Source organism: Falco cherrug, chromosome 2 (assembly GCF_023634085.1).
Source record: "Falco cherrug isolate bFalChe1 chromosome 2, bFalChe1.pri, whole genome shotgun sequence".
NCBI classification, from domain to species: Eukaryota; Metazoa; Chordata; class Aves; order Falconiformes; family Falconidae; genus Falco; species Falco cherrug.
The window spans coordinates 11,849,473-11,864,075 of NC_073698.1; the positions used below are offsets into that span (position 1 = coordinate 11,849,473).

A 14,603-nucleotide genomic window follows, 5' to 3' on the forward strand; every position below is an offset into this window, starting at 1 on the left:
AATGCTGAACAGAATACACAACATTAAACTCTACCCATCTACCCATCTTTCCAGCTGTGGAAACGCCTGGTTCTCATACTTAGGTTTTATGAAAGATTTGTGTTAATTCAATCATTATTCAGACCACCAGCCTCCTTTCAGAAGTGGTTGAAAAAGTTGAGTTTAGGCTAACTTTGAGCACAAGGTTAGACTAGATGACTTTCAAGGGTCCCTTCCAATCTTAAATCCTTCTATTATTTCATAATTTTAAAAGCTACTTTTGGGGGGTACATTGATAGCACAATTGTATACGCCTAATTCCTTCAGAAACCTGACTTCGAACCAAATAGTCTCCAGTAGCAGAAATTATGTTTTAAACTAATCAGTCAATGTTTGTAGCTAAATATCTTATTTGATTAGACACAGATTCCTTGAATACTTTTAATTAATTTTTATTAAACTGTTTCACAGAGTGAAGGCAATAAAGCCAAAATATAAGTAACACATTAGAGCTGGGGCAAGTGATTCTACAGGAAGAAATCACTTAGCAGTTTTTCTGTCCTGGATTCTTCTTTACAATACAAAACAACCTTGGCATTTGGTACATCCTTCTACTTTTCCCTTATTTTTATAAGCTACTAATGTGCCTAAACATAATACCTGTACGTTAAGTAGAACAAAACTGGGAAAGAGTCTCTTAATTATCCTGGCACATCACTCACACTTACAAGCTTACAAAATTTTCAGTTTAAGAAAAAAAGAACAAAAGAACAAACAGAAATGTTACTTTTAAAAGAAAATATTGAATATATATTGAAAATACTGAAATATTGACTTAGCCTCTCAAAACTGAAACACAAGTATTTATGGATCTAGACATAAACCTTCTCTTTTACGTTATACAAATGCAACATTACTGCAAGTAACTGCTTGTCAAGTGGTCCGATAATGCATGTGCACACTGTGCCACTGAAAGGACACTAAACAGCTGGAATAATTCAAGGCAAAAAATAGGCACAGCACAGTAATTCAACTCTCATTTCAAACAGGTATTGGATTATATTTAGTAGTGACATTTATTTGATATGGAACTTTTCACTGGTAAGGAATTATTTTTCCTTATGTTTCCTTAGAAACAATACATCCATACTGCTTCTAATGGAAGAGATTCTTGAAATTCAGCTCCCTCGTGTCTGTATACTTTCCTTGTCCTTGAAAGACTTAATTATCTGGCCAGAGTCTGTTGAGCTAGAATAGACCAGAGGAAACCAAGACAGAACTACTGCACAGATCATAACAAATTTTCAGCCATTTCAGAGCTGAATAAATGTGTGTACTCCTCTTTACTATGCTTAGACAAATCACTTCATTGTTTCCACAGGAAATAAAGGAAATTTATTTTTTCTTTTATTTAGGAAATTTATTCAAAGGAAATAAAACAGAGTCTAAAAATACCAACAACCAATTAAAAGAACTGTGATGCACACACTGTTCAAGATAATGATTCAAGATTGTCTTACTCAACAATCACATTGGTGGTCGTGGTAGTCATGGAGAATTGATTCTGAATACCAAAGGTCTCACAATGCCCAAGAGCTATAGCCAAAATGGTAATTTGTACAATTCCCTGACCTGCTTCAAACCCTACACTTACATAACATGCATTATAATGTATCTTAGCACTTGCGAGAAGACAAGAGGATACCTCTGTCCTGAAAGGCTACAATTTTTTGATTCAAACTGCAGAAATCTGTTTGCCATCTTTCACTGATTCTCTTTAGGAACCATGCTCTGTAAAAACAACTACACAGCCATGCTACTCATGCTAACTGAAGTAATTTAATTTCTTTAAATTCATTCATAAATTCATAAATAAAAAAAGATTCATTACTTTTATAGAACTGGTCTGAAATCTGGTAAAGCTACTTGGTAATCTGGACAATTACCAAGATGAAAATAGGAGACTACCTAAGGGAATTTTAAAACTTACTCGCTCTAAGAGAACACAGAAATAAAAAGCAGCAATATGTACTTTTCTAGCCTCATATCCCAAACTGATGTTCTTCTCTTTTTTTTACATTCTATGGGACATGGTAACAGAACTCTTCCCCTATGGTTAGCAATGTCATTATCTGCAATTACAGAACATACTGTATACCAACATAAGCATGACAGACACCTTATGAGATTCAGCTGGAGGACAAAGCTTCTGAAGATAACAACAACAACAAAAAATCAAAAGAACAATTTTAGTCTTACTGCAACTCCTTATTGGCAGCAGTAGAGAACAACCATAAAGCCCCATCCATCAAGGAAGGTGAGTAAATGTACACAGGCTTTTTCCTCAGCCAGTCAGGACTGGGGTGAACAGAAGTCATCACACATCAATTCTGCTGTAATCTGAAAATTTGTCTACATATTTCTTTGCTAGAAAAGTGTCTTTGATACTAAACAGCAATTTTTAGCACAGCATAGACATACTTCTGATGTCCTTTTCATTTAAGCCCTCTTACTAGAGTATGTCTGAAACATTGCCCCAAAAATTAGCCAAAACAGTATGCAAATTAAGGCAGCCCAACCTTAATGCAGAAGCAAAGCATCCCATATGTCTTCTGTACTCAGGTATCTTGGCAAAACTGCCCTCTGAGAACACGGAGTCTCAGTAGGTAGGGCGTTCAGCTGAAACAATGTGGAATATACAGAACTTCAAAAGTAGCCTACTGCAATTTTCAAGCTTATAATTAAAAAGGGACAGCCTGATATTGTATGATTATCAGTTACATATGCTTTGTTTTACCCCAAAAAACGTGTTGCTAATAAGTTACTAGTTTATCAGACAGTAACTTTTTAAAAGATTTTTTTTTACTGAAGGAAGAACTACATTCTAGGTAACCTTACCAGAAAAGCCCATGTGAAATAAAAACACAATTTGACTTCGAAGAACAAGACACAGAAATTTTATTTTTCTGTGTTACAGAACAGCTTTATCAATAAGCAATTACTGTAAGTCAAAACACAATATATTCCATCACTTGCTGAACTGAAAAATACACAAACAGTTAAACACAGAACATGGGGGTTTGTGCTGATTAGTGAACCCAGTCTGCTCTTCTCTGATGAATGCCAGAGCCAGCATGAGAAATATGGGATTACATACGACAGTAAGATAAAGAAAAACAGAGATAAGAGAAGATACACTACATTTGTAAGCAGTAAGCTGTTCATTTGACTTGGGTATCATCAAAATGTAAAGATATTCCTTTTCCTCCCTCCATGTCCTAAATTCTAGAACACAGCTCTTCTGGTTGTACCAGGACAAAGTTCTGGGGGTCACAGTGCAAGTCAGATCAAAGAAAAGTTTCAGGTTAAAAAAAAAAAAAAAAAAAAAAAGAAAAGGAAAAAAGAGAGATTAAAAAAAAAGAGAGAAATAAAAAAATAGAGAAAGGAAGACAATTACAGGATGCAACAGGAAAGAACAAACTACTGAATCCTTGAACATGATGTTGAAAAAGATTAAAAACTGAATGGGGTATCACTTGTGCTACAGCTCCCTTAGACTTTCTCTAACTGTAAATTAGTGTTGCTCCTTATCAATACTTCTACACTGCAATTTTATCAAGTGAAAAAAGTACAGATGAATATTCATACTATTCAGCTCAGATAAACCAAGTAAGCACAGCAAGGCATCCTACTACTTTTGGTATTCCCATTAACACAGTATACCTTTTCAACTCTGTGATGGTGTGTATCAAAACGGAGGAAGGAAGACCTATGCCATTTAACAATGCCAAGCAACATTATCTATTTCCTCTTAACTGGGTACTAGGAAAAAGGGACAGTTTTCCAGCTGCCTCCTCCTTTACTTCCCCTTTAGGAATCTTTGGATCTTACAGAAATTCCAAGTCTATGAACCACTGCATAGATGTAAAATGCATAAGGTGTACACGCAAAAATAACCGCTCCACTCAATAAGCATGACACAAAATCATGGATTTGTGTATGGCATTTAAGAAAAGCACCCCATAAATGACCTTCTCTAAGCTAGTTCATGCATAGAAATATAATGCGCCAAAATAACAGAGCGCTACAAAGTCATGAACATATTACAAAGTTCACTTTCCATGAGTTAGATGATACATATATTTTTTTGTTATTTGGACAAAGAATTTTCATATTGACATTTCATTATATTTGTACGCATACAGATTGAAAATACAAAGTGGAACCAAAAATAAAAGCAGGTTTCATTAGTTTTACAATTATTGTTATAAAGGAAAGGCGGGATTGAATTACAGGCAACCGAGCATCATTCAGCATCACTTCTCACTCTTCCTGAGAATGTTTCATCATACCAAACACTAGATATATTTCTGACCTATACTCTTTCAAATAGCCCTAAGAAGGCAACAAGCACTCCTTTGGCCCAGTTCAACTCATCCAGAAGAAAATATGTAAAACAGGTCAGATAAATTGTGCCCTTACCAGCACCTGTTTCTCTCTCTTGCTTACAAGGCGTCTAGCTAGGATGACCACTGCAGGTGTAGAGGTCCAGACAAAGACTTCTGCATGCTAAACTAGATGACTCATTCTTAAGCCACATAGCACTTTGCAACTTATGCAATGTGTCACCTAAAGTCTTCAGAGCACAGAGTGCCACGTAGGTTTACAGTGTGAATGGTATCATGAATCTTCAACTTCCGCTTCACAATAAGTGAATAAATTTTGTAAAGGAGCCTGTAAAAGGAACCATAAATTTAACAACACAAACAAAAAAAAGGCTCTACTTTAATCCAATTTTCAATTAAAATACCATAATGCTTTTCAACAAGAATTGCTGCAGAGTTGTAAAATATATATTTAATGCAAACACTAAACTGTGGCAAATAATAAGGTCTGTACACTAGGAAATAATTAGTGCCCTGGAATAAGACTATTTCAGAGTATATAAAGGCATTATTACACTATCTATTCTTAAGCTCCTTTTTTTTTTTTTTTAAATAATAAAACAAATGCCTGAAAAAGAAAAAGCAAGCAAATTTTATGACAAAAACATTGCTGTTATTTTAAATTATTCTAAAATTCTCTTATTTATTCCAAATCTTAAAAAAAATTCTAATTTTTGCCTCAATCATAAAGCCCATACTTTTCTTCCTTTCCCATAAACACAAAAAAGTTTTGGAAAACAGCTGCACTTCAAAATCTGAATTTATTCACAGAATCTTAATTAACAACTCAATAGAAGTCCAGCCTTAAACAGCAGTAATTAAAAAAAAAAAAGGCAAGACATGTTTTGACTTTTTAGGAATTTAGTTTACAACCTTAACTTTCCATACAAGGTTTAAAAAATATAATCATTTGCAAGTAATATCTTGTTTGGGTCCATATCAGAGTCACTGTTAAAGAAGATCTGACATCAGCTGAAGCAATGGACCAAGACGAAGAACTAAACCAGATGGCTTCATAAGGCTTTGATAAATATTAACATTAGACAATTCTGCTGGACCTTATGCTTATTTCTGGAGCAGTGCTAGTTTTAGAAAGAAAATCCCTAAACCATTATGTCATACAACTTATACTCACAAGTTAACATCTCTAGAACAACCAGTAATAAGAAACACTACCAGCACCATTCAAATAATCCACAACATCTAACCATTAATCGTAATCCACAGACCTTCGGTATCCATCTGTTAAAATCTGATTTAAAAAGTTTAACATTTGTACTTGGAGAAAGAATGTGTTATTACACATATATAAAATGACGCCTACACCAACAGCAACTCTTAAGGTGCGCCATAATTCATAATGGCCCATCAAAAGAAAGAAACCATAATCAGGATATAACCGATATTAAGAGATCCATTCTTCTTGCAAAGATACTAAAAAAGGTTGGAAGAAGCTGGATTTCCTATTTCTTATGCCTAAACATACACAAAACACCCAACGGTGCTTGTTCTCATCTCTCAACTGAAAACCGCAGCACAGTATCTTCTACTAGGAAACAAGAATTATGGCCATCATTCCCTCAGATTAAAAAAAAAAACAAAAACAAACCCACACTAAAAAAAATTAATTTATCGAATATTTCATTTTATTCCTCTGCTAATTCATGAACAATTATTTTGTGTTTAAGCCCACATTGAGGGGCCTGTTAACAGTCCACACAAATATTCTAAATCCCATTTGGAATTTTTTTTAAATCACCAAGGTAGCTACTCAATTTATCTGTCATTAACATTACCCTTCAAAATGAACAAGCTCTTTTAACAAAAATTCTGTGTCTAATGACTGATACACAAATTACTTCTATATAAATGATTATCCCTTAATCCTAAAAGCATGTGTTATAATCTACACAGATCTTAAAATTCCTTCATGTTACCTCTGCTGCTGCTACTCTAAGCAAGTATTTTATTGGCACAACATTATTAAACAATGTAAGATATCTGGTAAACATCATGTTATCTTGTGTCTAATTGTTCAGCATCAAGAACTGTTCTTTCCTAACCCGTTACAGTTAAAGTGGGGAAATATTAAGACAAGCATCACTGATAAATTCAACTAAATAATGCATTTATTCTCTTGGTAAAATTACTCACTCAGATCAGGCTAATTTATTTTTTTAATGGAAAGCAGCTCACTAACAGCTCAGTTCATGCTCAGCTGGATCAGCCATTCAATTAAACTTGTTTCATTTCAAGCTAACAATCAAAACAGCTGACAACTCAACCAGTATCTGCACAGCCACAGTCAAACACAGTATTGCTTAATTTTCATTTTAACAGAAGCCCCGTGGCTGCAGAAATATAGCCCAAAATTAAGCTATTTTTTTTTAATAAATAAATAAAATATATATTTCTTGTATGGATGGAAGATGCTATTAACTTCCAACTCCAGTTTTCTCCATTATATTTGCTGATGCTCTTCAGCAGCTTTTAACAATTCACAGAAAAAAATTTGTTCACTACTATCTTGAAACTAATAAATTAAACACAACTTATTCTTTAAAAACTAAAGTACTGCTTAAATTGTTCTTTTCTATTTTATTACTTCATGGATTTGCTGCCACCATTCAGATGAAAACTATTTTCTCAACATTTTTTTTTTTTTTTTTTTTAATTCTTCCAACACCTCAACCAAATACAACTTAATTGTAATGCCCTTCTGGTAGAGGACATGAGTAAGCCTTTGTTAGACAGCAGGCCAGAAATTTACATTCTTGTCCCACGTTAAATTTTTTAACTACAATTTTCCCTGAGAGGCATCAACAGAAATTAATACATTCAACACTATTAGCATTAATATTGACTAATGCTTGGCAGTTGGAGCTGATGATCTCCAGATCTCTCAATCTCCCTGTGCTCAGCATATTCTGAAGTTATTACATAGAATTAACTGTTTAGGCTCAATAAAACCTCTCCAAACTCTCCCCTTCCAGAATCACCGTGGTCTCAGTGCCAGGTAAACAGGGAAGAGTAAAAAAAAAAATCCAACCTCTCATAGTGTAATGGCAGGTTATTTCAGGCAATGCACTAAACAGGACTCAAATGAGTAGAAGGTTTTTTTCTTGTCCTCCCAGACAAATGGGTGTCTCAAAAGATAAAACTTACACTGTGATCTATGTAAAGATATTAACAAAGGTTTTAAAAATTCACCCAGGATGGTCCAGTTCCTTCAGAAGCAAAAAAGCTCACACTAAAATGGTTAATCCGACATGCAGTAGCTACAACCCCATCACTTAACGGGCTCAGCTAAGGGGCAACCATGGGCACAGTGCCCAAACTCTATCCAAGCAGATGCAGCAAGCACTGATACAAACTGGTTTTGTAACATATTAAAGTTAGGGTAAATACTTTCAACATTAAAAAAAAAACAACACCTTGACAAATATTTCCAAGCACTGCAGTTATCTGACAATCAAATGCCACAAACACAAAGTTAAATCTGTTAGAAAAATAAACTTCATATAAAAAAAAACCCACTTCAACAAAAATGCATACGCAACAGTAACAGAACCTACTGAAACTGTAAGGATGTGGTTGTCCTATCTGGGCACAATCAGAGAGATTTCCTGTCCTCTTACATATTACAACAAGCTGAACTGACCCACCAAAGGACAAAGATGGCAAGTCATCAGGCAGAGGCTGCAACACCAGCAGCTGCTGTTGATCTGGAGATCTTTACACTCACGTATAGAGGTCTGTAGTGATGAACTTCAAGCACGACCTTCATGTGTTCTCAGTGCTTTCAACATCCTATGGTGGCTCTCATCCTATTCCTTCTGTTTGTATGTGTTGTTAATTTCCAACTTTGCCCACCACAGTGATGCTTTCAATTATATTTCTGCCTAGCCAGCTACAAGACTAGCTCCCACCTGCTTTCAACAATTACCAAACTCTGTCTCCAGCTCTAGTCTGAACTTCCAACACAAGCCTAGCTCATCTCTCCAGTCAGTGCACACGGTGTTCATCTGAGTTTGTAAAACAGCTTAGTGTTGTGATTTCTGAAGTACAGTGTGATCTTCCAACACGCTACACCAAACACCGTGAAATCCAACCAAAGATGAAGAGATGAATGTCTCTTACAAATGAACTAAGTGTTCAATATCAAATAAAGTGGAAACTCCCACTCTCCCTCTTTTTTCTTAAAATTCAAAAGTGTCTGACTTGTATTTTTACCTATGCAATGCTATTTTAACACCAACCTAAAACGGAAGAAGGGAGAAAAGTATTAGGAAATAAGCTCTGTTGAGTCATTTGCACTCACTGTCTCCTGGTTCAAAAAGTACAAACAAGGAGTTACAACCAAAGGAAAAACAAGCTTTTGCAAGTCTAGCACTCTCCCAGCAGAACTACTACTTGGTATTTGACTTTACCTTGAATAATAGCATGTCAAGAGTCCTGAAAGGACAGAAGTACAAGGATGATTAGGGAAAACATGGGCCCACTGCTGAATGAGGTGGGTGCCCTGGTAACAAAGGACACTGAGAAGGCAGTTACTAAATGACTTGTTTGCTTCAGGCTTCACTGCCAAGGACAGCCTTCAGGTCTTCCAGACCCTGAAGGCAAAAGGGGAAGTCTGGAGAAGGAAAGATATTTCCTTGGTCAAGGAGGATCATGCTAGAGATCACTTAAGCAAACCTGACACCCACAAATCCATGGGCCCTGATAGGATGTACCCCTGAGGGAGCTGGCAGATGTTATTGCCAAGCCACTCTCCATCATCTTTGGAAGGTCATGGAGGACAGGAGAGGTGCCTAGAAGAAAGCCAGTGCCACTCCAGTCTTCAAAAAGGACGAGGAGGAGGAGCCAGGAAACTACGGGCCGGTCAGCCTCACCCCCATCCCTGGAAAGGTGATGGAACACTCACCCTGGAGGTCATCTGGAAGCATGTGGAGGAAAAGAAGGTCATCAGGAGCAGTCAGCATGGTTTCACCAATGGGAAATCATGCCTGACCAACCTGATTGTCTTCTACGATGGGATGACCGGCCGGGGAGGTGAGGGGAGCGCGGTGGATGTGTCTACCTTGACCTCCGCCCGGCTTTTGGCACCGTCTCCCACAGCATCCCAGGCAGGCTCGGGCCGGGGGTCAGGGGAGCAGTGGGGGGCTGAGAGCTGCCCGGACGGCAGAGCTCGGGGGCTGGGGTCGGTGCTGCGGGGTCGAGCTGGGGGCCGGGAGCTCGCCGTGTGCCCAGGGGTCAGCACTGGGTCCGGTCCTTGTTCCACTTATTCATCAGTGACCTGGATGAGGGGACAGTGTCCCCTCGGCACGTGTGCTGGTGACACCCCACTGGGAGGGGCGGCTGGTGCCCCAGGGGCTGCGCTGCCATCCAGCGAGGCCTGGGCAGGCCGGAGAGCTGGCGGAGAGGGACCGAGTGACCTTCAGCAAAGGCCAGAGCAGGGTCCTGCCCCTGGGGAGGGACAGCCCCAGGCACCAGCAGGGGCTGGGGGTGACCTGCTGGGGGGCAGCTCTGCGGGGAAGGGCCCGGGAGTGCTGGTGGGCAGCAAGGTGCCCGTGGGCCAGCGGTGTGCCCTGTGGCCAAGGGGCCAGTGGGACCCTGGGGGGCACCAGGAGGAGCGTGGTGGCCAGCAGGTCGAGGGAGGGGGTCCTCCCCCTCTGCTCTGCCCTGGTGGGGCCGCACCTGGAGTGCTGGGTCCAGTGCTGGGCTCCCCAGTTCCACAGAGACTGGGAGCTACTGGGGAGGGGCCAGCAGGGTCCTACAGAGATGATGAGGGGACTGGAGCATCTCCCTGATGAGGGAAGGCTGGGAGAGCTGGGGCTGTTCAGCCTGGAGAAGAGATGGCTGAGGGGGGATCTCATCGATGTCTGCAAATACCTTAAGGGCGAGTGTCAGGAGGACAGGGCCAGGCTCTTTTCAGTGGTGCCCAGCGACAGGACAAGGGACAATGGGCACAAACCGAAACATAGGAAGTTCCATTTGAATACAAGGAAGAACTTCTTTCCCTTGAGGATGAAAGAGCCCTGGCACAGGCTGCCCAGAGACATTATACAGTCTCCTCTGGAGACATGCAAAACCTGCCTGGATGTGATCCTGTGCAGCCTGCTCTGGGTGACCCTGCTTTAGCAGGGGTTGCACAAGATGATCTCCAGAGGTCCCTTCCAACCCTGACTGTTCTGTGATTCCATGAAAAAGTTTCTAAGAACAGATGTGAAATTTTAGATAGCTACTGCGAGCCTTGTTCTTGTATCTGTTTGTAACTTCCTTTCCAATATGGTAAGAAACAAGCTTTTCAACCGCTTTAACTACCAACTCTGTCTTGAAAAAGAGTCCATGTGATTTCACTGCTCCTTGTGAATGGCCCAGAGTGACAACCATCCAGCCAAGCCATGCACTTCCCAACAGCTGGGTATTCTTCTCCCCTGCCCCAAGCTTGAAGGCTTGGACTGGTGACATTAGGCGTGAAGTATATTTTCCATAGTATGTTTCAGATAATATCTCTTTTGTGAAACAGTAGCAAAGGATGTAAACACTTAAATCTAAAAATACATAATATACTTGATCACCCTCCTGCAATGCAAAGTCCCCAAAAGTGAGCAAGTAAATAATGAAAAAAATCTAAGGAACGCATACAGGTTTTTTGGATGCATGTTACATCTCCAGTCATTTGTCAAATCCTTACTTAAAGCAAACTTTACCAGATAAAAACAAACCAACAAATAAAAAAATACCATCAAAACCACTCCAGGGTATGCTTTTTACCAGCAAAGTTTCTGATATATTGCAACAATAAAACAATGACCTGATTTTTGAGTAATGCAAAAGGCCCCAAAACCAGTAATAACTGATTTTTCAAATCTTCTCTTTAAAAGCTAATGCATTATTAGCAACACAGCTGAAGGTTCTCCTTCCAGAGAATTATTTTCAAGCAAGAGGAGTCCCTTTAATCAGTTTATGACCTCTGAATGGTCCAGACATTACAACATACTCTGTCACTTATATCAACACCATTTCATTTTTAAAACTCTATTTAAAAGGGTTTGGAATTTTTCTATTCAAGAAACATTTTTGAATCATTTTAGGAACCATGTTCTGCACTTTGTAAAAGGGAAGCATTATTTAAATCAATTCTGTTTATAACCACTGTTTCAATGAAAAATGACAAACAACATGAGTGTAAGCCTGGGAGCTTACACACACAGTTGTTGGTGAAAAAGTATTATAGATGCTGCATGCATACAATTTGTAGGAACCACTGACAACTAGGGTAAATACAACATATCACACAACAGCCTGGCAAATATCAAACATTTAAGAGTAAACTTTTAATTTCACTTTTCTGTATATTGCAGCAAACAATTTAATACTCGCAAATATCCCAGTAACACCTCTAACACTTCAGCAGATCCATTCTAGAGATCTGCATGACAAATAAGTTTCAATGGCAAAAACCAGGTCCAATTTTACTATACACAATTTCTAAAAAGAAATAAAGCTATAGCATTGACTTTATACTGAATCATTTAAAAGTATTTATTATGCCTTCAGAAAGACCATTAGCTGCTGTTTTATAATTTTTTTTTAAAACAGGAAAAAAATCACAATGTGCAATTGCATGAAAACAGAATACATGTCAACATACCTCTGAAAGACAGCCACCACAATCTGTGCTGGATTAGATTTCTTCTGTCCCAATTCACCCAAATGTAGTTAATTATACCCAATAGATTATACTAGACTACATTCTACTATAAACAGAGTAATTTATAATTTTCCCAAGTCAAACAGGGAAATGTACTTTTAAACCTACTCACCACAGGCTATTCTCATCAGACACAGCTCTGAAAACATCTTTCACCTACAAATTCCCAAAACCTTCAGCTGTAACAACAGTTTGGATCTACAAGAATTTTAGCTTTTCAATTCTATTGTGGTATCATTACCGGGGCAGGTTACAAGGGGCACATAAAGAGAATGAGTGGAAGTTGAGGGCCTTATGACACCAAGATCTGGTTAAGACTGGAGAGTTTACTGGGGTCCTGGAGAGACACTAAAAAGCATTTTGGAGCTTGAAGCATTTTCATCTAGCTGTGTCTCAGGTATTACAAGAGCTATTCATCTATCCTCAATCTTAAAATCTTAACAGATTTGCTATGTACCATAAACATCTGAAGTAGAACATGGGCTATACGATGCCTCAAGAGATTTGCACTTCATTATTCAGGAAAGCTTTTTCATTTAATTTCACATAGCAGATATATTTTCAGAGCAGCAAGTTATCAGATCACTGGCACTTCCCTTTGCTTACTGCAGTAATTAACCTGCACCAACAATAAATTGTTTCTTAACAGGTTTGACCTTAAGGTCTCACTGGATTTTCAAATTTTCTTTGACAACAAACAATTATTAGCTGCTGTCCGGCACATTAGTCACTGGTCAGCATTCACTAAAACAGAGCCAACAAAAAATAAACTCTTCTCTTTCATCAATACTTTCCCCCCTAAAAAACAAGATGTTTTTTTTTTTCACTTGATTGGTGGTTTTGATTCTTTTTAAGGTAAACAGCTCATTTCAGTAGAAATGGTGGAGTCAAGAAGCCAGCTTTGTACTAGAAACAATTTTTTATAACATCTTTGAGGAAAGTCTCCTATGTTATCCAGAACTTTAGATAGGAGCTGTGAAGTCAAACCTAAACCACCTCCTGAGTTTGTTATCTTCAGGAGTTTCAATTCCTAGGTGAGACCATGCTCACTGCTCTATAAGCACTGCTGATTCCCGCTAGTATCTATGATATCAACTAGCTGTGAGAAAAGCAAGGACATGGTAGGAGGCATGGGAAGAGTAAGGGACAAGTGAGAAAAACAGCAGGAGTAACAGGCAGTGAGGGCAGAGACACAAAATTAATCTGGAGCACTATCACCTAAAGTGGCCCTCCAAGAACTCTATGACCAGGCATCCATGTTTGCCAGTGGTATTTTATGGATACAGAACAGCACACCTTAGGCTTAATCCTCAGACCAACACAACAGAAGAACGATTTCTCCATAAGCACCATGTACTGCAGATCACATAGAGAAAAGTGACATGAAAGAGCAATGTGTATCCATTACTTGAAAATTTTCTTAGAATAAAAGTTTTTAAGTTGGAAGCTTTAGAGTATTATTGGCAAAAGATATGGCTGTCAAAGAATTGGTCACACCTACTAAAAAAAGTGTGATTAGAACACAAATACAACATTAGATTTACTTGTTCATAGAAGTCAAAACGTACTGAATCATCGAAACAAAATTTCAGGTTTACTAGCACTGGAAAACTAAGTAACAAAACATGTACTTAAATAAGCAGGATGCAAAAATGTGTAATAGCCAGTTTTTTTATGAATATTCTGCACATACTTACAGGTTGAGCAGACTAATAGTGCTCTCACCACAAGGTCACTGAGTAACTTCCACTTCTGCTCCACTTTGGAGGTGACAGCTGGAATAAGAATCTCTGCAGGGACGTAGTACTGAATTGAATAGGTCACAAAAATCCCAAAGGAGTACAGAATTTTTACAAGCTGGTACAACCTGTTGAAAACATTCACACACATTCCTGTAAGTTGCAAACTCTTCATAAAAAAATTAGCTTGCTAATGGCACTAAAGCTATATATACATAAAATATATATTTTCCCCCAGCAAACAAAAAGAAAACATTACCTGCTTGCAACTTATAACTGCCTATGAAATTGCAGAAGATAAGCTGACTATCAAAATATGGACAAAAAACCCCAACCAACCCAAACCACTCCAACATCATGCAGTCATCAATGAATAAACTTTAAAAAGAACAAATTCATCAGACAGCAATCATAAATGAATAAACTTTTAAAAGAACAAGTTAAACAGACAGCAATTGTTTGGGAAAAGAAAACTCCAAATTCACATCAAATATAATCTGTACATTGATAAACCTGTCACAGTGGCAGTAAACACCGGATGTTTTAAAGACCAATGTCAATAGCCTCCAGATTTCTGCATATTCACAGTGTTCCTAAAAAGACTTTTTCACACTGGGAAACGGGCATCTCAGGAAATACTGTTTACTATAATTACAAGGAGTACCTTCTAAGGCTAGAAAATATCTATAACCAAATATGCTTGCTGTCCACACCCCTCTCTTC

The 14,603-nt window shown here is 38.3% G+C and overlaps 1 protein-coding gene across 8 annotated transcripts in view; it reads right to left on the reverse strand.

The window, feature by feature from the left end:
• Window positions 1-14,603, reverse strand: part of SLC36A4 (solute carrier family 36 member 4) — a 108,094-nt gene that overhangs the window by 39,487 nt on the left and 54,004 nt on the right. For 7 of the 8 annotated variants that reach the window (XR_008730881.1, XR_008730880.1, XM_055701948.1 and 4 more), the window contains one exon: window positions 13,839-14,008. Coding sequence is in view for 6 of the 8 variants with exons in the window: in XM_055701948.1 (XP_055557923.1) it covers window positions 13,839-14,008 (170 nt within the window). In the remaining 2 variants the exon portion in view is untranslated. Of the gene's footprint in view, window positions 1-3,423; window positions 4,714-13,838; window positions 14,009-14,603 lie in introns of those variants that run through there. The other variant, XM_055701951.1, reaches the window with a different exon arrangement.